The sequence below is a fragment of the Lynx canadensis genome, chromosome B3 (genome assembly GCF_007474595.2).
Source record: "Lynx canadensis isolate LIC74 chromosome B3, mLynCan4.pri.v2, whole genome shotgun sequence".
Taxonomy (NCBI): Eukaryota; Metazoa; Chordata; class Mammalia; order Carnivora; family Felidae; genus Lynx; species Lynx canadensis.
Genome location: NC_044308.2, coordinates 45,694,206 through 45,717,399, shown reverse-complemented (window position 1 = coordinate 45,717,399; position 23,194 = coordinate 45,694,206). Strand labels below are relative to the sequence as shown.

Genomic DNA, 23,194 nt, shown 5'->3' with positions numbered 1-23,194 from the left:
CAATTCATCAAAAGGACATACCTATCTTAAATGTGTATCACATAACAGAGCTTCAAAGCACATGAAGAAAAAGTTGACAGAACTGAAAGAAGTTGTAATTATTAATTATAATTATAGTTGGAAATCATTAACAGTCCACACTGAACTAGTAGACAAAAAAATAAAATACAAAAAACTTGACCACTATCAAACAATTTGATCCAATCAACATTCACAAAACATTCCACCAAACAACAATACATTATTTTCAAGGACACATGGAATATTCACCAAGACAGACCTTAATTCTGGGCTATAAACCATGTTTCCATAAATTTTTAGAGGCTGAACTCATACAGTATGTTTTCTGACTATACTGCAAGTAAATCAGTAACAGATGTGTGGCAAAAACCCAAAATATTAGAAACTTAACACACATTTAATTAGCCCATTGGTCAAAGAAGAAATCAAAAGGGATATCAGAAAGTATTCTGGGGGTGCCTGGGTGGCTCAGTCAGTTAAGCGCCCAACTTCAGCTCTGGTCATGATCTCACGGTTCGTGAGTTCGAGCCCCATGTCAGGCTCTGTGCTGACAGCTTGGAGACTGGATCCTGCTTTGGATTCTGTGTTTCCCTCTCTCTATTCCTCCTCCACTCATGCTCTGTTTCTCTTTCTCTCTCAAAAATAAATAAAGATTAAAAAAAATTTTTTTTTAAGTATTCTGAATTGACTGCAAAGAGCTCAAGGGAATTTTATAGGCTGATGTAAATGTTCTATGTTATGGAAGTGGTTATACAGCTACGTACATTTCTCAAAATTAACTGTTGAATTTTATTGTATGGAAATTAAACCTCAATAAAGCTACTTAAAATTTTTTTAAGAAAAATGTTTAATCAAACTGGTAGGTATATGGGTATTTGGTCTTTCTTTTACCTTTCCCTAAGTCATAATATTTTCCAAAAAAAAAAAAAAAAAATCCAGGGGCATCTGGGTGGTTCAGTTGGTTGAGCGTCCGACTTCAGCTCAGGTTGTGATCTTGCAGTTCCTGAGTTTGAGACCCACATCGGACTTGCTACTGTCAGTGCAGAGCCTGCTTTGGATCCTCTGCCCCTCTCTCACATTGCCCTTCCCCTGCTTGTGCTCTCCCAAAAATAAAACATTAAAAAAAAAAATTTTTTTTTTAGTCCAGAATCAAAAACAAAGACAACTCAAATATTACAACTTGTCATCTTTAAGGAAAATTAATGAAATCAACATTCTACTTGCCTCCAAGAAACTACTAAGCAACCTTCAATGACTCATTATTCATAATTAACTACATTTTTGTTAATAAGACATAAGTAGTAAAAGATGGGGGAAACAAAAAGATTAAATGACAACCAGTGATCACAGGTACCAAAAGAACACTGGGGGAAACCAAACATCAAGGGAAAATATCAGTTAAGAAGTAAGAACATACACCATTTTCAAGAACTTCTTAGCAGTACTGAAGTTCCAAACTCAACACTTAAGCTAAAAAGCTAAAAGAAAATCCAGGAGCCTACTACTCAGCATGTGTTCAAATAAGGCCATTCATTAACTATTACCAGAGAGACTGGAAATTTGTGTTTGTAGATGTTGAGTCTTGACACACACAAAATCTTGCTATTCAAATTGTGTTTCAGGGACTGACTGCATAGGTGTCTCCTGGGGAATTGTTAGCAATGCAAAATCTTGGGCTCCCCTTTGGAATTTCCCAAGCAACTCAGGCTCTACCCAGCCCTACGTGATTCCCAGTGATCTGTACGCATTTTCAAGTTTCAGAAGCTCGGCAACTTTTCTGTATACAAACAAATTCCCTCGACTTCTACCAGCTGCTGCGTATTTCTTTTTCTACATGCTTGCTTCAATCTAAGTGTTTAATAGTATATTAATAGGGCTAGTTTACCACAGGTGCTATCATTTAAGCAAGAAATGCCTTGCCCTGATGTCACAGGTAATATACTGATCAGAAAAAGTTCCCAAATAATACAAAACAGATGTAAGCAAATTAACTCAAAAGCCAATTCCAGCCAACCATTTGTTTCTGCAATACAGCTATATGCTCATTCTTTTACGTATTTTCTCTCACAGCTTTCATACTATAGCACCAGAGTTGAACAGGCAGAGTATTACAAAACAGGAATCAAATCTGTACAAAGTCACTTTAGCACTTAGTTTCATTAGTACTGACTCATTATAAACCCTCTTTTTTTTCCTCTCTACAAGAGGAATTCTAATGAGAGATCCATGTACCTCTGTAGGGTAGGGGATTCATGAGCCCCTGGGCATGCAGAAGTCTAAGAATATTATTTTGTCCCTCTCTCCTTTTAGCTGGCACTTTGTTGATTCTGCTTTTCTTATTTAAATCTTTTATTCCTCTCTTTATAAGTCTATCTTTTTTTAAACTACACTTTTTTTAACTATACTAACTAGAACTACCAAACCATGCTGAATAACAGTGAGAGCATTTTTACTTTGCTCCTGGTTTTAACAAGAATATCTTCAGTTTTTATCATATAATATGTTCATAAACGAAGCTAAGGTTGTTTCTTCCCATTCCTATTTTAGAAATCTAGTATTTTAAAATTCACACGCAAAGTGTGGCTAAAAGACATTTGTTTTTTAAAAAAGCTTCACATTTCACATCTTTAAACAGAAAAGTTAAAAATCTAAAACTGCATATGCCTATTTTATTGTTTAAAAGTATTCTAATTGATTTAAATGTGCACTGATAGCTCACCACATACAAAAAATAACTTGACTAGATAAACTTAAGTATTTAATTAAATAATGTTTAAAATCAGATCTAATAACTAAAACTTATTGAGCACTTACAATCTGCCAGCCCTGTAGTGTTCTACATTATTTTTCATTTAACCTGCCCAAAAGACCTAAAAGTAAGAACTATTAGCCCACTTCAAAGAAAACTGAGATTTGAGAGATATGTAATAAGACCAGAGTCACACAGCAAACAGGAGGCAGTGCCAAGAAGATAATTTTGGTTTCAAGGACTTCATAATTTTCTACAATAATTCCATTACCCTCATCATAAACAAGGCAAGCCACCATTCACATTTCTGATGGGACTATAAAAACTGAAGAGAGGGGCGCCTGGGTGGCTCAGTCGGTTGAGCGTGTGACTTCGGCCCAGGTCACGATCTTGCAGTTCACAAGCCTCCAATTTCGGACCAGGTCATGATCTCACAGTTCATGAGTTCAAGCCCTGCATCAGGCTCTGTGGTGAGACCTCAGAGCCTGGAGCCTGCTTCGGATTCTGTGTCTCCCTCTCTCTCTACCCCTCCCCGCACTCGCTAGCATTTTCTCTCCCTCTCTCTCAAAAGTAAGTAAAGATTAAAAAAATAATAATAATACTGAAGAAAGAGGGGTGCCTCGCTGGCTCAGCTGGTAGAGCATGCAACTCTTGATCTCAGGGTTGTGGGTTGGAGCCCCACACTGGGTGCAGAGATTACCTAAAAATAAAATCTTAAAAAAAAAAGAGAGAGAGAAGAAAAGTATCAAATTACAGCACATGGCAGGGACCTTTCAAAACCTAAACTGACATCTACCTCTAAGATGTGGAAAAACATGTAATAAAATACCAAATAAGAACATACCTTTTAAACACCCAGAAAATATATATGTATACCCTTGATTTCCGCAGCTAGTGAACGAAATTGGCACAGTTTACAGGAGCCCATGCCAATCTCCAACCCTGCATTACTTATCTCAGTCAGATACCACAAAATTGCTTGTTCCCACATAGAGTATCTGGACCTACTCAACTGAGATATGTTCCTATACTTTAGCAAGTAGTCAAAAGCTCATAAATTAAGGGCAGAATGTGGTTCTATCACCAAATCTCACTGATGCAGTCAAAGATTCACCTATCTCCTCAACTCCACCTGAACAGAGTTTGGCCTCTGACCTACTCACCTTTGTATCTGCTCTCCCCTTACTGCGTATCATCCTGATTCCCTTCTCCTAAGCTGCTTATTCGTCTACTCCAATCTGTCAAGTACAGGCGACCACTGAATGATGTGGGGGTCAGGGACACCAACACACACACACACACACACACAAACACACACACACACACACACACGTTGAAAATACACATGTAACTTTCAATTCCCAAAAACTTGACTAACAACCTACTGTTAACCAGAAGCTTTATCAATAACATAAGCAGTTAGTTTTGTATATGTGTTATATACTGTATTCCTACAATAAAGTATACTACAGAAAAGGTTACTGAAAAAAATCATAAGGAAGAAAAAATACATCTACAGTACTGTATTGTATTTATCAAATAAAATATGCCCATAAGTAAACCTGTGCCATTCAAACTCACGTTGCTCAAGAGTCAACAGTACTCTATTCCTGACCCTTGTTACTTGCTAGATTCTCCCAGGTTACATCAATACATAAATATATATGCCTTAGTACTAACAATACCATTGCTTCTGTAGTTTCAAGCTTGAACCAAGAGAAATCATGGATCAGGCAAAATAATACCAGACACAAAGAGGAATCCGAGATTTTGTGGTCTTTGCAAACCAAACTGCAAATCCTACCTAAGAAACTTGACCTAGAACCTACAAATTTTTCCATAAATACCAAAGCATTCTCTATTATGATCTTATTCAATTCCCATACTTCCCATACAATATTCTCTTACTTGAAGTAATAGTCTATTACTTGACAATAATACTGGAACCCTCTCCACCTTTATCTTCTTCAAGACTATCTAGGTATCCTAGAAGCCAGCAATATATACAATGATCCCAAAAATATCACATGAAAAACACCAACACTGCCCCGCCTCTCCAACACCACTTTTCTACCAGAGACACAACAATAAAACTAAGAGAAAATCTGCACTTGGCTGGCTCAGTTGGTACAACATGCAACTCTTGATCTCAGAGTTGTAAGTTTGAGCCCCACTCTGGGTATAAAGATAACTTAAAAAAATAAAATCTTAAAAAAAAAGAAGTTTAGAAGATGTACACTATTGGCAAAACTTCAGCGAGCAAACAGGTCTGCTCAATTCAGAATCCAGGTCTCCAATGAGCCTTCTAATTAGAGGAGCCTAGTTCAGAAGACAAGTTTGCATGCTTGTGTCCTAGCTGCAAATGAAGAAGGCTGGGAATTTGAATTAGGAAAACAGAACTCATGAGACTGAAAATCAGTGCCAAAAATAACAAGGTTCAAAAATTTCTAGGCAATCAAAAACCATAACTCGCCTCTTGTCCCCACTACACAGTTTATTTTTCACACAGCATACCAAGTGATATTGTTCAAGTAAAGCCATATCATGTCTGTCCTCTGCTCAAAAACTTCCAAATGTTTCTCCCAACTGCTCAGTCCTAACCATGCATGGCTTACAAGGCTAACCACGAGCCTTATAAGGGACTGCATTCCCCTACTCTACCCCCATAACTGTCTCACCACTCTCCCCTTATGCTGTGTGCCTCATTAGTCTCCTTATCATCCCTCTGCCTAGAACATCTTTTCCCAAAGCAGGGTTGGGCACCACATTTTATTCAGGTATCTACTGAATCTCTGCCGAAGCTTTCTTTGGTCACCCTATCTAAAACCATGTATCCCAGTCACCCTTATTCTAAAAAGCTGCTTTAGTTTTCTTCATATTGTTTCTTACTGACATATATCCCTCCATTATATACCCTTAGTGTCTAGAACAAAGTGAGACAGAAAATAAGTGCTCAATAAATATTTGCTTTAAGAATTAATGAATCCATTCAATGTTTAATGGAAATTTCCATTTTCATTTGTATTTATAAAGAAAGGAGCCTAGTCCTTGCTGATAAGGTATAAATCAACCAGAAAATACATCGTCTTGTGATACTTACTCAAGAAGTATCAGAATTTTTAACATGCCTGGCATTTGCAAAATGCAACGTGTTAAAAATAAAATTGGGGCACCTGGGTGGCTCAGTCGGTTGAGCGTCCGACTTTGGCCCAGGTCATGATCTCGAGGTCCGTGGGTTCGAGCCCCGCGTCGGGCTCTGTGCTGACAGCTCGGAGCCCGGAGCCTGTTTCGGATTCTGTGTCTCCCTCTCTCTCTGACCCTCCCCTGTTCATGCTCTGTCTCTCTCTGTCTCAAAAATAAATAAACATTAAAAAAAAATTTTTTAATAAAAAAATAAAATAAAATTATAGGTCTATTCACCAGGTAATTTCTTTTAAGATTATTCTGAGAGCAAGAGAGAGAGAAAGAGAGAGTGCATGCACACACGCACACATGCACGTGCGCGCGCGCACACACACACACACACACACACACAGTCAGGGAGGGACAGAGAGAGGGAGAAATAGAATCCCAAGCAGGCTCCACACTGAGCGTGGAGCCCAACACGGGCTCAATCTCACAGACTGTGAGATCATAATCTGAGCAGAGATCAAGAGTCGGACCCTCAACGTACAGAGGCACCCAGGTGCCCCACCTTCTTTTTGAGAGAGACAGAGAGAGAGAGAGAGAGAGAGAGAGAGAGCGCGCGCAAGCAAGGGAGAGAGGCAGAAGCAGTAAGAGAGAGAATCTTAAGCAGGCTCCACACTCAGTGCAGAGCCTGATGCAGGGCTCAATCCCACGACCCTGGGACCGTGACCTGAGCGGAAATCAAGAGCAGGACCCTCAACCTACTATGCCACCCAGGCACGCCACCATGTAATTTTTTTTTTAAATTTTCTATTGATGCCACAACTGCATTTCAGGTACTTGTCTCTGCAATTACCTATGCAGATTTTTTATCACCATTTTGCATGACTTTATGGACAATTATAACTCTCATATTCCTACTGCAACTAAGTTTTTCAATTACCATGGCAGGTCAACATATCCTACTTGATGTTCTAACAGTTTAGCAAGCATTATCTTTACTTATAAGTAGAACTAAATTTCATGAGTTAGGATCCCAGCTTTGCCACTTATTTAGCTGAGGGATCTTGCACAAGTTACTTAACATCTCTGTGCCTCAATTTCCCCATCTGTAAAGCAGGTGAAATAGTCTGTACCTAAAGTGTTGTTATATGGATTAAATGAATTAATATACAGAAAGGGCTTAGGAGAATGTACAGTACATAACAGATAAAAATTTAGGAAATTATGTCTAAATTACTATCTAATTTAACTCTTGTACAACTGCACAGAACAAGTATAATTAATCTTAAAATGAGGCACAGAGAGGTTAAGTGACCCACCTAAGACTACAAAACTTCCCTCTAGCTCTAACATTCCAATTCTAAATTTACCCCAAAATGAAAATGAGTTTTTAAAAGTTTCATATTGGGACGCCTGGGTTTCTCAGTCAGTTAAGCGTCCAACTCTTGCTCTCGGCTCGGTTCATCATCTCACGATTCACGGGGTTGAGCCCGAGTCCAGCTCTGAGCAGACAGAGGACAGTGCAGCCTCTGCGTGAGATTCTTGCTCTCTCCCTCTCTCTCAGCCCCTCCTCGACTCACTCTCTCTCTCTCTCTTCCTCTCTCAAAAATAAAAAAATAAACAATTTTTTAAAAACTTTCATCTTAACAAAAGTTAAAAAGTTAACAATAAAGTCTACAAGTTTTGAGTATAATCAGATAACCATGAAGACATTCTACATTTCCCCTTGGAATCTAATTTCTGCAGTGAATGACAACTGCTAAATACTTTAAAAATAACATCTTTTTAGGAGTGCCTGGCTGGCTCGCTCAGAAGAACATGTGACTCTTAATCTCGGGCTCATGAGTTCAAGCCCCATGTTGAGTGTAGAGATTACTTAAATTAACAAGTAAACTTAAGGGGCGCCTGGGTGGCGCAGTCGGTTAAGCGTCCGACTTCAGCCAGGTCACGATCTCGCGGTCCGTGAGTTCGAGCCCCGCGTCAGGCTCTGGGCGGATGGCTCGGAGCCTGGAGCCTGTTTCGATTCTGTGTCTCCCTCTCTCTCTGCCCCTCCCCCGTTCATGCTCTGTCTCTCTCTGTCCCAAAAATAAATAAAAACGTTGAAAAAAAAAATAAAAAAAAAAAAATAAATAAAAAAAAAAACAAGTAAACTTAAAAATATATATAACATTTTAAAAAATAGATGGAATAGTTGAAAAAAAGCAACTTAGTTTTTATAGAGAAAATTCTAACTCATTCAACTTACCTAGTTTAATTAGCATGTAAAAATACTCAATGAACAAGACCAATACACTAACAAAAATGGTAGTTTCATTCCACTCTAAAGTAAATTTACATAAAAAGACTAATTAGAAGCATTCAAGGCTTTTTTTCCAGACATACTTAGAAAACTAAAATTATTCAGTTCAATGATCATTCATCTGTTCACTTGACACATATGTAATGGGCACTTATTAATATGCTAGACATTGTTTCAGATGCTGGGAATACAGCAGTGGACAAAACAGTTACTGACCCCATGAAGCTTTATTCCAGAGAAGGAAGACAGACAATAAAATAAGCAAGTAAGTAACTTTAGATGGTTATAAGAGTGTAATCACAGGGTAAGCAAATAGAATGCCAAGAAAAGGGTTAGTCTTGAAGTAATCGGAAGACCTCACTAACACGTGAGCACAAACTCTTTTAAGAGGGCCAAGCACAACAATATGTGTACAGTAGTCCTTCCCTTCCTTGTATCTGCAAGGGATACATTCCAAGACCCCCAGGGGAGGCACCAACCCTCGACATACGAGCTTTCCTATACATATATACCTATGATAAAGTTTAACTTATAAATTAGGCACCACAAGAGATTAACAACTAATAATAAAATCGAATAATTAGAATGCTGTAATAAAAGTTATGTGAATGTGGGGCATCTGGGTGGCTCAGTCGGTTAAGTGTCCAACTTTGGCTTTGGTCATGATCATGTGGTTTGTGGGTTTGAGACCCACATCAGGCTCTGTGCTGACAGTTCAGAGCCTGGAGCCTGCTTCGGATTCTGTGTCTCCCTCTCTCTCTGCCCCTCCCCTGCTCATGCTCTGTCTCTGTCTCTCTCAAAAATAAATAAACATTAAAAAAATTTTTTTAAGTTATGTGAATGTGGTCTCACTCTCAAAAGTATCTTAATGTACAGTACTCACTCTTCTATATGTGATGATACGAGACGATAAAATGTCTTAGCGATAGATGAAGTGAATGACAAAGGCACTGTGACATAAGAGTTGGGCTAATACTGACCTTCTGACACTAAGTTGGGTGTACCATCTACTTCTGGACTGGGGTTGACCTTGCGTAACTGAAACCATGGAAACTAAAACCATGGATAAGGGGAAATTACTATACTTACCACTACTGAACTGCACAAAATGGTCATGATGTTAAGTTTTACGTTATTTGTATTTCACCATTATTTGTAAAATAATTTTAATTTTAAAAATAAAAAACAAAGATGGTAGAAAAAAACGCAATCTAAAAGGGAAGTGTTTCGGGGCGCCTGGGTGGCGCAGTCGGTTGAGCGTCCGACTTCAGCCAGGTCACGATCTCGCGGTCCGTGAGTTCCAGTCCCGCATCAGGCTCTGGGCTGATGGCTCAGAGCCTGAAGCCTGTTTCCGATTCTGTGTCTCCCTCTCTCTCTGCCCCTCCCCCGTTCATGCTCTGTCTCTCTCTGTCCCAAAAATAAATAAAAAACGTTGAAAAAAAATAAATAAATAAATAAATAAATAAATAGATAAAAGGGAAGTGTTTCATGTAAAAAGGACCAGCAAAGGCAAAGTCCCAGAGACAGAAGCAAGACTGGCACTTTTTAAAGAGCTCTGTGTAGCTGGAGTGGAATCAAACAAGGGAAGAACTGTAGAGGTACTGTGGGGGAGAAAAGCATACAACGTACGTCACATAGGGCCTTATAAGCCACTTATAAGGACTCTGGCTTTTACTTAAAATAGTGGGCCAGTGAATCAGTTTTTCTTTTTTTTGGCTTGCTTTTGCTTTTTTTGAGGTGCAATTCATGTAACACAAAACTCATCATTTTATACATTTTAAAGTATACAATTTGCCAGTAGATGGTCTCTGACTAAAGAAGTACCTTTTGAACAGGATTCCAGACTACTATGTTGAAAAAAGATTGGGAGAACAGGAGAACAGGGAGAACAGTTAACAGGGTTTACAGTGATTAAAGTGAGAAGATGTTGGTTTGTATCAATCCAAAAAGCAGTGGTGCAACTAGTGAGAAATATTCAAAGTCTGCACATACTTTGAAGGAGGAGCTGACAAGATTTGCTGACGGACTGCATACAGAGTACTACATAAAATAACTCCATCCTGCAGCATTCTATGTCTCCTCCTTTCTCTACTGATACTTTATTTTACTCATATATAAAAGCATACTAACAACACTTTACTTTCTGGTCCTCAGTTGTAGTTGCCAGAAATCTAGCCTTCAGAAATCATGTAATAAATTCACATGGTACCTAGTACTTGTAAGCTTCATGAGAAATTTAAACATCCCACACTTAAAAAGAGAAAGTAATCTTCTTGGTTATGTAAGACAATGTCCTTAATCTTATGAGATGCATTAACGAAGTATTTATTGTTACAACTTACTTTAAAATGGTTCAGAGGGGGAAAAAAAAAATATATATATATGTGGTTTTTTTTTACATCTATTTATATATGAGCAATAAAGCAAGCAAGGCAAAAGATAACCATTAATAAATTTAGGTCAGGGGCACCTGGGTGGCTCAGTGGATTAAGCATCCGACTCTAGATTTCGGCTCAGGTCATGATCTCACAGTTTGTGAGTTTGAGCCCCTCCTTGGGCTCCAAGCTGATGGTGTAGAGGCTGCTTGGGATTCTCTTTCTCCCTCCCTCTCTCTATAAAAGTAAGTAAACTTTAAAAAAATAAAATAGGGGCGCCTGGGTGGCGCAGTCGGTTAAGCGTCCGACGTCAGCCAGGTCACGATCTCGCGGTCCGTGAGTTCGAGCCCCGCGTCGGGCTCTGGGCTGATGGCTCAGAGACTGGAGCCTGTTTCCGATTCTGTGTCTCCCTCTCTCTCTGCCCCTCCCCCATTCATGCTCTGTCTCTCTCTGTCCCAAAAATAAATAAACGTTGAAAAAAAATAAATAAATAAAATAAAATAAAAAAATAAAATAAATTTAGATGAAAGGTATACAAATATTAATTGGACTACATATACTTCCAACCTCTCAGAAAGTATAGAAGCTTTTAAGATACAAAGTTAGGAGGGGCGCCTGGGTGACGCAGTCGATTAAGCGTCTGACTTCAGCCAGGTCACAATCTCGGGGTCGCGTCAGGCTCCGGGCTGATGGCTCAGAGCCTGGAGCCTGTTTCCGATTCTGTGTCTCCCTCTCTCTCTGCCCCTCCCCCGTTCATGCTCTGTCTCTCTCTGTCCCAAAAAAAATAAATAAACGTTGAAAAAAAAAAGATACAAAGTTAGGAAAAAAATAGAGTATATATATCAAGTAAATGCCTATGTGTCAAATTGGTAAAGAATAACTGGATTGGATCTATTAAATGGAGAAAACATAACTAATTTTCAAAATTTTTAAATTAAAAGAAAAAATGGGAGGAAAAGTAAAGCAATACCAGAAAATCACCTACTTGCAAGAGTGATAAAAAAAAAAAATGGCCAGCAAGTTCTAAGAAGTAGAAGAAAAAACATAACTTGGTCTCCCTTGCTGCTGGAAAGCTTGGAAAGTCTCTCCCTTTTTAAAATTTGAGAATAGTAATTATTTTTTTTTTACATTTATTTATTTTTGAGAGACAGAGAGCGTGAGCAGGGGAGGTGCAGAGAGAGAAGGAGACACAGAATCAGAAACAGGCTCCAGGCTCTGAACTGTCAGCAAAGAGCCCAACTCAAGGCTCGAACCCACAAACCATGAGATCATGACCTGAGCCGAAATCAGGAGTCTGACACTTAACTGACTGAGCCACCCAGGTGCCGCTATAATGCCTTTTAAGGCATGAGACATGTTTCTTAGAGGCAGTATAGTATTTACTGAATTCAGTATGAATTCTGGAGCCAGACTGACCATGTTCAAATCCTGACACTGAAAAAGTTACCCTCCCTGGTCCTACTCCCTATTTGTAAAATGAAAATAACAGAACCTATCTTTCAGAGATGTTGTAAAGACTGGGCCCTAAGAACATTGCCTGGCATATAATAAGGGTTCCATAAATGAATACTGAATATTATTATTTTCTATATTCCATGAGTATTTTCCATATTCTGCTTACTTTCCACAATGAGGCTACAAACAAAAGTTTCCTTTCCAACTTCTGAATCCAAATCCTACAATCTTCTGTTTAAATCTAAATTAAATATAAGAATAGGGCAAAACACATAGGATGAAAATTTCACCAACATCAAGATTAAAAAATAATCAGAATATATCTTGTTGATGGTGGGTCAATATCATTATCTTTGTATGGAACAGCAATTATTATACAGCAAGCTTTTTTTTCTATCTATATCAAAGAAAGTTATTCTACAATTCTAAGAACGGGACAAGAAAACTCTGCAAACATGTTTTGACATTACAGATCTCCCTATTTACAGAAAAACTCAATTACAATAAATGGGAGGATGTGTAAGAAGAAGCTAAGGCTGGCACATTTCCATTCCTCAGAAAAATTACTTGTAATCAAGTTGTTTTCAACAGACTTTTCACTTGTATAATTCTAAAATTAGGTACGAAGAGCATTTTTCCCCAACAGAAAAGTGTATTTCCTTCCTGAGAAACTTGAGTCATCAACTGTGTCTTAGACATCATACTATGTTGACCAATGCTTCTTGTATTTGATCTTGAAGCACTAAATACCATTAACAAAATTGTTCTCTTGTATGACAAAGTTAAACTTCCAGGAACTATCCTGTCCTTTATTTCAGCAATATACTTAAGTATCTTTACTGTATTCTCAGAAAAGTTACTTCAACAATGTGACTTCAAACTTAAGCCACATTATCAATTTCTTCACTAGAAAGGAGTCAGACCATTTTCTACAAGGAAACATCTATCTACACCTAACAGTTGTAAGTAAAAGTTCACGATTGTAGGGTGTGTTCTACAATTATAAGCATGTTTCAACACACCCACTTTTTGAGATGAAGTGGTTTCTAAAAATTAAAATAATAAAGCTAGCTGGCTCAGAAGTTAAAATAAGTAGCTCTTTTGTCAATTATAAGCTAAATTAATTACAAAGGGCACAAAACATCAATGGTTAAAACGTACTTAATATATTAAATTTCAACCACTAACTTATGAAATACAGCTTAAAAATCCAAAAATGGAAACATGTATATAATTTAGATTTCTATACTGAATGAAATGCTTTTATACCATTTCAAATAAGAGCAGACACAAGTACAGAGAATAACCCATATAAGAGACTGTGACTTTCAATCTACCTAAACACACACACACACACACACACACACACACACACACACTGGGTTCAGCTACAACTGTACTGTTGGTATAGATCTACCCCACACCCTCACTTAATCCCAAACCCATTCTCATTACTTCACCCTTGTCCCATATTACACCCAAAGCACCTGCCTCTGCCTCCTTCCAGGATATTTGGACGTGCAATTCTGCCAAAGGTGTTAATGATGATAATAAGAGGAAGGGGGAATGAAGTTATAAAAAAAAAAAAAGATGAAAGTTTTTAAGAACTGAGGAGTTCAAATTTCAAAGAAAATATTTTGTAAAAGTTAATTCTGATTGCAGAAGTTACTGGATGAGTCCCTCAAAACTATCCCACAGAAACTAAAATCCTACTATCCATGGCTCTTCTGGGTTAACAAGCAACTTGTCTGGTTTGGTTTTTAAATAATCTTTGTGAGTTATCAGTCATTCAACCACTATTATAAATTAACAGAATCAGATTTACTTCCCAACCACAAACTGGAAAATGAAGAATGGGAAATGCTAGAAGATAAATGATAAAGTAAAATTTTCAGAGCTACAGTGCATAGAACACTAGGAGAAAAAGGTTTAAACAGAATAGAAATATGGAAGCTTATGAAACTTGAGTAATCAATTAAGACAGCAAGCGATGGGGCGCCTGGGTGGCGCAGTCAGTTAAGCGTCCGACTTCAGCCAGGTCACGATCTCGCGGTCCGTGAGTTCGAGCCCCGCGTCAGGCTCTGGGCTGATGGCTCAGAGCCTGGAGCCTGTTTCCGATTCTGTGTCTCCCTCTCTCTCTGTCCCAAAAATAAATAAACGTTGAAAAAAAAATTAAAAAAAAAAAAAAAAAGACAGCAAGCGATCAGAAATTTAAAGAAAAAAAAAGGTAAAAAGACTCAAGCTTCCTCTAGAGTTAGGTTTCTCACCCTCAGCACTACTATTTTGGCCAGTAATTCTTTGTTGTGGGGGGCTGTCCCGTGCATTGTAAAATGTTTAGCAGCATCTCTGGCCTCTACCCACTAGATGCCAGTAGCATCCCTCCAGTTGTGACAATCAAAACTGTCTCTAGACCACTGATAAATATTTCAGTGTCTGCTCTGCATATACACTTTACACGTTAATTTTTTAAAGGCTAGAAAACTGCATAAATACTACAATGCAAATTCATAATAATAAGCATTTTAAAAGATTGAATGATTAATATTAAAAAGTTATAAAACTGCACGGGAGAAGGAATTATGTCTTTTCTTAAATTCTATTTTCTAATGCTTGATATCAACTTTCTAGGATTTCAATTTCCAGAAATACATCTTATCTATCTGTATTTTGAAACTAATAGATTTCAAATGAAAGTAGGCCTGGAAACAACATAATTTTAAAAATATTTGTATAACATAGTCTCCAGCATTTTCACAAACTTATACCAATTAGTTCTTTTAAAACTATTTTTTAAACTTTTTAAATGTTTATTTAATTTTGAGACAGAGAGCGAGTGGAGGGAGGGGGTACAGAGAGAGAGAGGGAGACACAGAATCCAAACCAGGCTCCATGCTCTGAACTGTCAGCACAGAGCCCGATGCCTGGCTCGAACTCATGAACCACGAGATCATGACCTGAGCCGAAGTTGGACGCTTAACCAACTAAGTCACCCAATTAATTCTTAAGAAAAGAGGTAGCAAATTAATATCGCACTCAATTCGTAAGTATAGGATTCTATCTATAGTCTTATGAAAACTAAATCCAAAGTTCAAAACGTGTATGAGTATGCCTTGCCATCATCAATGCAAGCAAAGGCAAATGGAAAGACAATTCTGCTCGAAAAATCATATATGTACATTTGACTCAAATGCAAAGATCACATTCTTTTCCCTACTTTATCTCTGAAATAGGAAGTTCATAATTCACATAAAATCAAGAGTATCAAGCATATTCTTGAACCAGAGAGGCTAATTCCAACTTGAGAGTAAACATATACTTGCAAAGTAAAAATATACTTGCTAATGTATCTTTAAATTTAACCCTCCCCTCCACTCCAAATTCACCAAATTTCTACCTTGCAACTATCTGGAGCAGTGCTTCCCATATGATGAGCCACATATTTCTGAAAGACTGTGCAAACTTTTAACCAACATCCAACAAAATTATTAGTTTGCAAGTAAGATAAAATCCCAGACTCTGACATACATCCCACACTAGAACCTATCTAGATTCAAAATCTTACGATGTCTTATTTTCAACTTCAAACACTGAGGTCCTCTAAGTTTTATAAAACTATACTCTCTCCAGTGCAACAGCCTCTGAGATGTGCATTCAACAGTGAGCCCTCAATAAACTTTGTTAGCTTCACTTTAAACTTCCGCCAAGTTTTACCAGTTTTTCTTCTGTGAGATTTCTTGTTCTATCCTTATTTATTTCTACAATTACTACCCTAATCAAGGACTCAAACACATAATTCATCAAGCAGCTAACGTATCCCCTACTGTATCATACCCCACCTCCTCAACATGGATTCCAACCAACATTCCATAATACTCTACCTTGCAGTTATCATGGCCTAGAATATGAATAATTGGAGTCTTGGTTATCATGGCCCAGTTAGCACTTCTCATTTCCTGCCATGGACTCTCCGTTCCAGGCAAGTAAGCCTACAAGAACCTTACTAGACTGTTATGTCATTCCCTTTTCTCAAAAAGCTTTCCCCAACTGGCTAATGTTCCTTTAGCTTAATAAATCCTCATTTCAACTGCAACTACAATACATAATTGGAACTGTATTTTTATATCTTGGCATTTCTGTCTACGCTGACAAACTCAGTGCTTTTTACTCCTCACTCAAGACTGTAGCTTCACGACTCCTACTAACCACAGACTACAATAAACTGGTGACTAAACAGCAATGTTCTCACTGTACACGTTCTCACACTGTTTACTTGGAATTGTAATAGCTTCAGAATGAATTCACCCAGTATCAAAAGGAGTCTACATTCTCTAAGAACTATTCTCAGTACTGCTATTTCCTGCAACCTAGTGAGACAGGACTGTCCCTACTGGTACCAAGGCAAAGCCTTCACACAGCAGGACAGCAATGTTACTGCCCTCACGGGAATCAAACTGGTAGGATTATTAGATTTTCCTTTTATTCTTATTATAACATTGCTTTCTTTACCTAGTATAAAAATTGACAACTAAACTAGTTAGAATTACTGGATTTTTATTCACAAAAAGCAGCCATTTTAGAGTTGCTTGGAAGAATCACTAACAATCATTAAATAAATCAATTCCTCCTTAAAAAAAAATCTGGGGCTCTTTACCCAAGCATATCACAGAGAGTTGCCCATGTGCAAACAGTCCAAATGCAAATCAATTCCTAGAATTTGGAATGTCTGCCCTGTGACTTGGGGCTCAGATTTGAAAACACTGTGTTTTTCTGTCCACACTCTTTCACATATACAATTTATCTCCCCATTAGTGGCCACACAGGCCTCTCACTGAAACTTGTGTTGGCAGCTTTAACCAACGACTATGCTAGCCCTGCCCCCCAACTTCTCCACACACACAAATTCCATTTTTGTTACTCCACATATATATTTTATGCTAGACCATTCCAAAAATATACCTCCAACTTTGGCAAAAGTTTTCTAACCATTAGAATGCGATATTAATTCAAAGGCAGACAAATTTAACTTTATGCAAATCACAAAGTCACTGAAACCATATGTAACACACAACAGTTACTTACTGCAAACGATAAAACACATTCTGATAGTATGGGGAGCCTCTGTCACCTACCTTTTACCTAACTGCTTCTTTAAATACAGAGAACAGTTGTCTTAACTTGCAGTTTACATTCCTGAAGAGACTATTGCAATTGCCTATATTAAGATGTGGTTAATGTCAACAATCTAGCATATTAGTTTTGAACCACAGTACTCATGATTCAGATCTAGGAAATGATCTACCTGTAGCCATATGAGTGTGCATTTTATTATTGTGTCTTCCTTTACTCATCATTTTTCTCTCTTCATTCTACCCTGCCTCTCTTTAACTAGCAAAATACATTGGTACAACATCATCCTAATTGTTCAGAACAAGACAACCCCAACACTAAACTCCCCAAACCAAACACGTATGTTAAAATAGATAGATAGATAGATAGATAGATAGATAGATATAGATATATATTTTTCATATATACATATATACACACAGACGCACACACATATATATGTATATATACAAAGCTCATGTACATGTATTCCATAGAAGATGCAGAACTTATTCATTCCACCTTGTGTGTAAATGTATCAAGTACAGTTATTTAGTTTCCCCACAGAAAATGTATTAGGAACAACTAATTAGAAGGTGATATCCTAAAAGTTTGCAAGAAAGTCAGGAAATCTAACGAAAAAGTTGGAAATACTATTGAAACTAGGTACAAAAATAAAAAGCACAATCACTTAGAATACCCATTTCAATTGCTTCTGGGAAAATTAAAAACAAAAACAAAAAACCAGAAATGACAATACAGACCAAGAACAAGAACAATTGTTCTTTATACTAATCCTCAATCCTTTAAAAAAAGATTAAAGTCAGCCCATTTTAAGGACACAGTAAATGTGTAATACATCTTAGAAAAACTTCCATCAAAAATTGCCAAAATTTTACAAGTCTAAGTCCCAGAGACTTGTTATTTGGGAATCTTCCCATATGTGAACCTGTCACTGTCATCTCCCAACAATGTTGGAACATGTAGCTTATTGCTGAATGTATTACTCCATTTCATTTTATGAATTCAAAGGCAGAGTTTATGTTTATAACCTGTCCTTAAAAGAAAGGAAGCCTAAGTTTTTACTTACATGACCCTCAACCACTTTTTTCTGAGTCTCATCAAGTAGAAAAAGAAATGGTTTCTTATTTGCTCACTGAAATAAAGTGATTCAGAAAAATTATAACCATCATTCTTTAAGACCTTCAAATTGTTGGGGTGCCTGGGTGGCTCAGTCAGTTAAGCGTCCCACTTCAGCCCAGGTCAGGATTTCATGGTTCGTGAGTTCAAGCCCCACATCGGGCTCTGTGCTGACAGCTTAGAGCCTGAAGCCTGCTTCAGATTATGTGTCTCTCTCTGGATCCCTCCCCTCCCTGTTCATGCTCTCTCTCTCCAAAATAAACAAACATTAAAAAACAAATTACACTGGGGCGCCTGGGTGGCTCAGTCGGTTAAGCGGCTGACTTCGGTCACGATCTCGCGGTCCGTGAGTTCGAGCCTCGCGTCAGGCTCTGGGCTGATGGCTCAGAGCCTGGAGCCTGTTTCCGATTCTGTGTCTCCCTCTCTCTCTGCCCCTCCCCCGTTCATGCTCTGTCTCTCTCTGTCCCAAAAATAAATAAACGTTGGAAAAAAAAAAAAAAAAGACCTTCAAATTGTTATCATGGAAACAGGAATTTTTTTAATACCAAATAATCTAATGGTACATAAAAAAAAAAAAAAGCACTGTGTATGCCAAAGCTTTTAACAAATTTTTAAGACTACTGAAGAAATAAAGAATTACAAAAAAATATAATAAAAGTTGGATAAGAGGTTACAGTCAAAAAAATATTTTTAAAAGATTGGGTTCATCTATGCAAGCTGAAGCCAAGGCAGAGATGCAAACAGCATACTCACAGGATCCACACCAGTAACAAAAATGAGTGAAGGAGGCCAAGTGTATTACCAGTAATTGCACTGATAGTAACTGCACTGACTGGTAGCACATGCCCAGTCTAAAAAGAACAGCTACTGCTCTCTACCACTCTGCTACAGACAATGGGAAGGCGGCCCAGAAGAGCCTGGGGTTTCCAATTCTTCCCCCCAAATTCCAGAAATTCACAAATTTCATTGAGAAATTTCCCAATTTTTCAACGTTGAGAACTAGTTGAAATCTAAAGACACGGCAAATCAAACAAAACACATCTCTAAGGTGTTTTAGTCCAGGGGCCACCTTTGAGCTAATATGTGAAAACTGCTTTCAAAAAGGCTAGGAGGGGGCAATGGGTAAAAAGTTCAGGCTTTGAGGTTAAGCTGGCTTGGGTTTGAAGATCTAATTCACCACTCAGCAGGTGGATGATGCTCAAGAAATTATTTCATCAAGCCTATTCCTTCAACTGTAAAATATCACCACTCTCTCATAAATGCTGACAAGTGAAACTCCTAACACAGTATCAGACACACAAAAGACATCAGAGAAATGTCCCTTCCTCCCCCTCCTTAACCCTGCAAGTTCTTTGTAAAATGTAAAAGAGATCAGATAAGAAACACCCCAGAAGATCTTAAACAAGTTATAAAAAGAACATCAGAAAACAAAGGTGCCTGCTATGCCCATTTTCCCTCAACCCCTGCTACTCAGAGAGCTCCTGTACAGAGAAGACATAGTTAATGTAGGGCATGACTTGAATGGGCCTCAAGATGATACAGCTAACTGGATTATCAATCTCAAGTTAAAAAGATGAACAGTCAGAACTCTTAAAGACAGAGACCAAAAAAAAAAAAAAAAAAAAAAATCTGTCTCTCATTAATTTCATAGACCCTTATAGAAGTGAGAGAAATTGCTTAAGCTTAAGCTTTGATACTTTTAATACTGTTGGCCAAACTTCCAGAAAACTTATTTCTAGAGAATGCATGGTACAAAGCAAATCATTTACACTGGATTTTTAAATATAAAAAAACATGCCACACTCTAAACTTCATTTCATATATAATTTCATCAAGTACTACTGGACTGAATACTGCTAGGGCTAAAATATCTTTGCTCCTCTCAAACACACTAATTTTTAAAAAGAGAAAAGACAACAACTCTCCAAAATATTTGTGTTAAAAAGTAATATTCACACATACATGAAAATTCCTTGCACTATATTTACTCAGAATAGTTTCAATAAATTTCTACTACCGTTACGAATAATAAAGAAAAGATTTTTATGTATACATTTGAATACATGTCTGTTAAGACACTAACTCTGGAAACTTTACGGGATCTTCCTACAAATACAATGGACTGAGACATATGTTAGAAATGAACAGCCTTAGGAAAGCTGAAGTTTTAGGATTCTAAACACTTTCATTCTCTCTTCCAACTTTCCACTTGTCATATTAAAAGAAAAATTAATGCAAAACAATGATTGGCAAATCAAAATGGGGGAAGCAACTAAAACCATTTATTAAGAACGTAAAAGTGATCTATACTTTAAAGTTAAATCTATACTTTAAAGTTAAATCCAACTTCTCCTAATATACATAAACATATTCATTTCTTTCATACGCTAAAACAAGTACATTCAATTCGAATGTATTCTATTCTGCATATCATCATCATATAAACTTCTTACAAACTTGACCATAAATATAAATACCTCAAATTCATATTTAAAGGTAGTTCCTATCACAATAAAATCACAAATATCTCCATATGCCCAAAGTCTACAATCTTGATGCTAATTTTAAAATGGAAGTTTCTTATTAGTGTCTTTAAGTTCTGCTTAAAATAAACATAAAAAAAATCAAAAAGTAAGTAACCTTTTAATGTTTAATGCAATGATACTTTCTGAATGACTCGAGAGTTTTGAATTTAGATTTTTGTGTAAGAAGGGTCTTAACCCACAAAGATTATGCCGTTAATTCACTTTTTCTTCAACCATCAGGCTACACCAGTTTCTATTCTTACTGTTTCATTCCTTAAAAACAAAAGTCATTTTATATATTACCACTCCTCAGTAGTTTAAAGTACCTCATGTGTTTGTCTTACTTTTTACCACCTTCTAGAAATCAAGACTCCAACACCTGACTATAATCACAAATAGAACAGACAGAAAAATGATTTGTTGGAAGCCACATACAGAACGTAATACAAATGTTAAGTGAAAAGGCCCTTGTAAGAGTTTGTAGCACATGATACTTCTTAAAACTAAACATCTACTAGAAGCTCTTAATCTAAAATGTGTATCTAACAAAAGAACACCACAAACTACAACAAATATGTACCTACAAAGTATCATTCTCTGACTAAGTAGAACTCAAGTCGAAAAGACACTTGGCTCTGCAATCGCCAAGTTAAAGCGACAAAGAACAGAAACAACGCACTACTTAAAATATACAGCATTTTCTAAGTGATCACATTAGGCTATACTCATCCAAAGCATTCCGGGAATTTTTTTAATTCAGTGCTTTTAAACACACTTTGAGGTGTTTTAAGTATACTTTGGGCAAAGTCAAAAACTTTACCTGAAATAAAGCCCTTTACACAAGAACAAAACAATGCAGCCGGTCCTAGGATACGCTGGAAATAAAAATCGTCTTCAAAACCAGAGTTATCAAAAAAGTATCCGCTTACGGTAAATTTAACTCCAATTTGCGGGGTGGGATAGTTGCTACAGTCTGACAACCCACTAACTACACTGTTCGTCTACTCCACCTCAGAGTTTAAGAAAACTCAAGTTGTGGGTCACCCAGGGAGTGTCCCTCTAACAGACACAATCCAACCTGCAGATCAAAGAACATCCCGAAACGGCTTACCTTTCTCCCCACCAAACCCTTTCCCCTGGGCAACAGAATGTTTTCACTGAGCATAAACACACCCTCCTGAGAGCTGTCTCCAAACACTCGGGCAGAGGCAGGGCACTATCGACAGCGGAAGCGACTCGTCTCAGACAAGCAGGGGACCACTGTTACCCCTCCACGGGCTGCCCCTCTGCAGAACCGGGTCAGTCTGGATCGCCGCGCGGGGTAAAGAACAATACATCAGCCCCGCCGCACACATCGCAACTTCCCACGAGCCTGCGCGGCGGTTCCCCGCGGTGGAGCGGACTCCAGAATCCCCCACCGGGCAGAGGCTGGGGACGGAAGGAGGGAGGCAAAGACTGCCGGCCCCGCGGCGACTGCCCGTCCCGGCAACCCGGCGAGCAGGCTGGAGGTATGGAGCCCCCGGCCTGGGCTCCACGGCTCACGCCCGGCGACTCGGATCTCCAGACTATTTCTCTGGGAGGCGACCCCCGCTTCCCGTGGCGCCGGGGCAGTGGGGGTAGGGAAGGCCTCGGCGGAGGCTCGGAGCCTCCACGGCCCGCCACGGAAGGGAACGCGGTCGGGGCGCGGGGGACAATAGGGAGCCGAGAGTGCTGCGCGCCGGAGTGGCGCCGCCGGCCGGCCGGGCTGACTGACGCGCCCGCCGCGCGGCGCGACTGGGCTCCGCTCGACCCGGCCGCCGCTGCCGCCGCGCGGTCCGCGGTGGTCAAGGCGTCCCCGGCGTTCGGGGTCGTGCCTCACCTCCCAGCCCCGCCGCCCAGGAGAGGAGCAGAATTAACACTCTCAGCAACACCATCTTCCGCGGCCGCCGCCTCCTCACGGGTTAACAGCAGCACATCGATCCGGAGGGAGAAGCTGAAGGGGCTTGGTCCGGAGTCTCCACGGGAAGCCGGGACCTCCCCTGGCAAGAGAAACGGCGAAGCACCTCCCTCTCGCTCCACTTCAGGGGCCGGCAAAGCTCCCAGCTCCTCCAAAACAGGGACCTCCCTCCCCCTCGTTCGTTTCCTTCCTCCCTTGCCCGCGTTCCTTCCCCGCGTTCCTTCCCTCTTCTCTACCTCCCTCCCCCGAGCCTGGGGCCTCCGCCTCCTTCCTCACCACGTGACGCACCGGTGCCCAACCAGCAGGCCCAGCCGCACCCCTTCCTCCCGACCCTCCCCCTCCCCCAGGCACCCCAGGGGCGGGCGCATGCGCACGGGGCCCGGTTCCCGGGCTGCTAGGCCTGCCGCCGCTTCCTGTCCGCCGGCGGAGAGCTGGGATTGGGTTTGGGAGGCGGGGTTT

The 23,194-nt window shown here is 39.1% G+C and overlaps 1 protein-coding gene across 1 annotated transcript in view; it reads right to left on the bottom strand.

Moving 5' to 3' along the window:
* The window catches only part of ADAM10 (ADAM metallopeptidase domain 10), a 138,257-nt gene extending 115,300 nt beyond the window's left edge, over nucleotides 1-22,957 (bottom strand). Inside the window, 1 exon segment of the mRNA XM_030318087.1 lies at nucleotides 22,658-22,957. Within this exon segment, the coding sequence (XP_030173947.1) occupies nucleotides 22,658-22,712 (55 nt within the window). The 5' untranslated portion in view covers nucleotides 22,713-22,957.
* Between the last annotated feature and the right edge of the window lie 237 nt (nucleotides 22,958-23,194).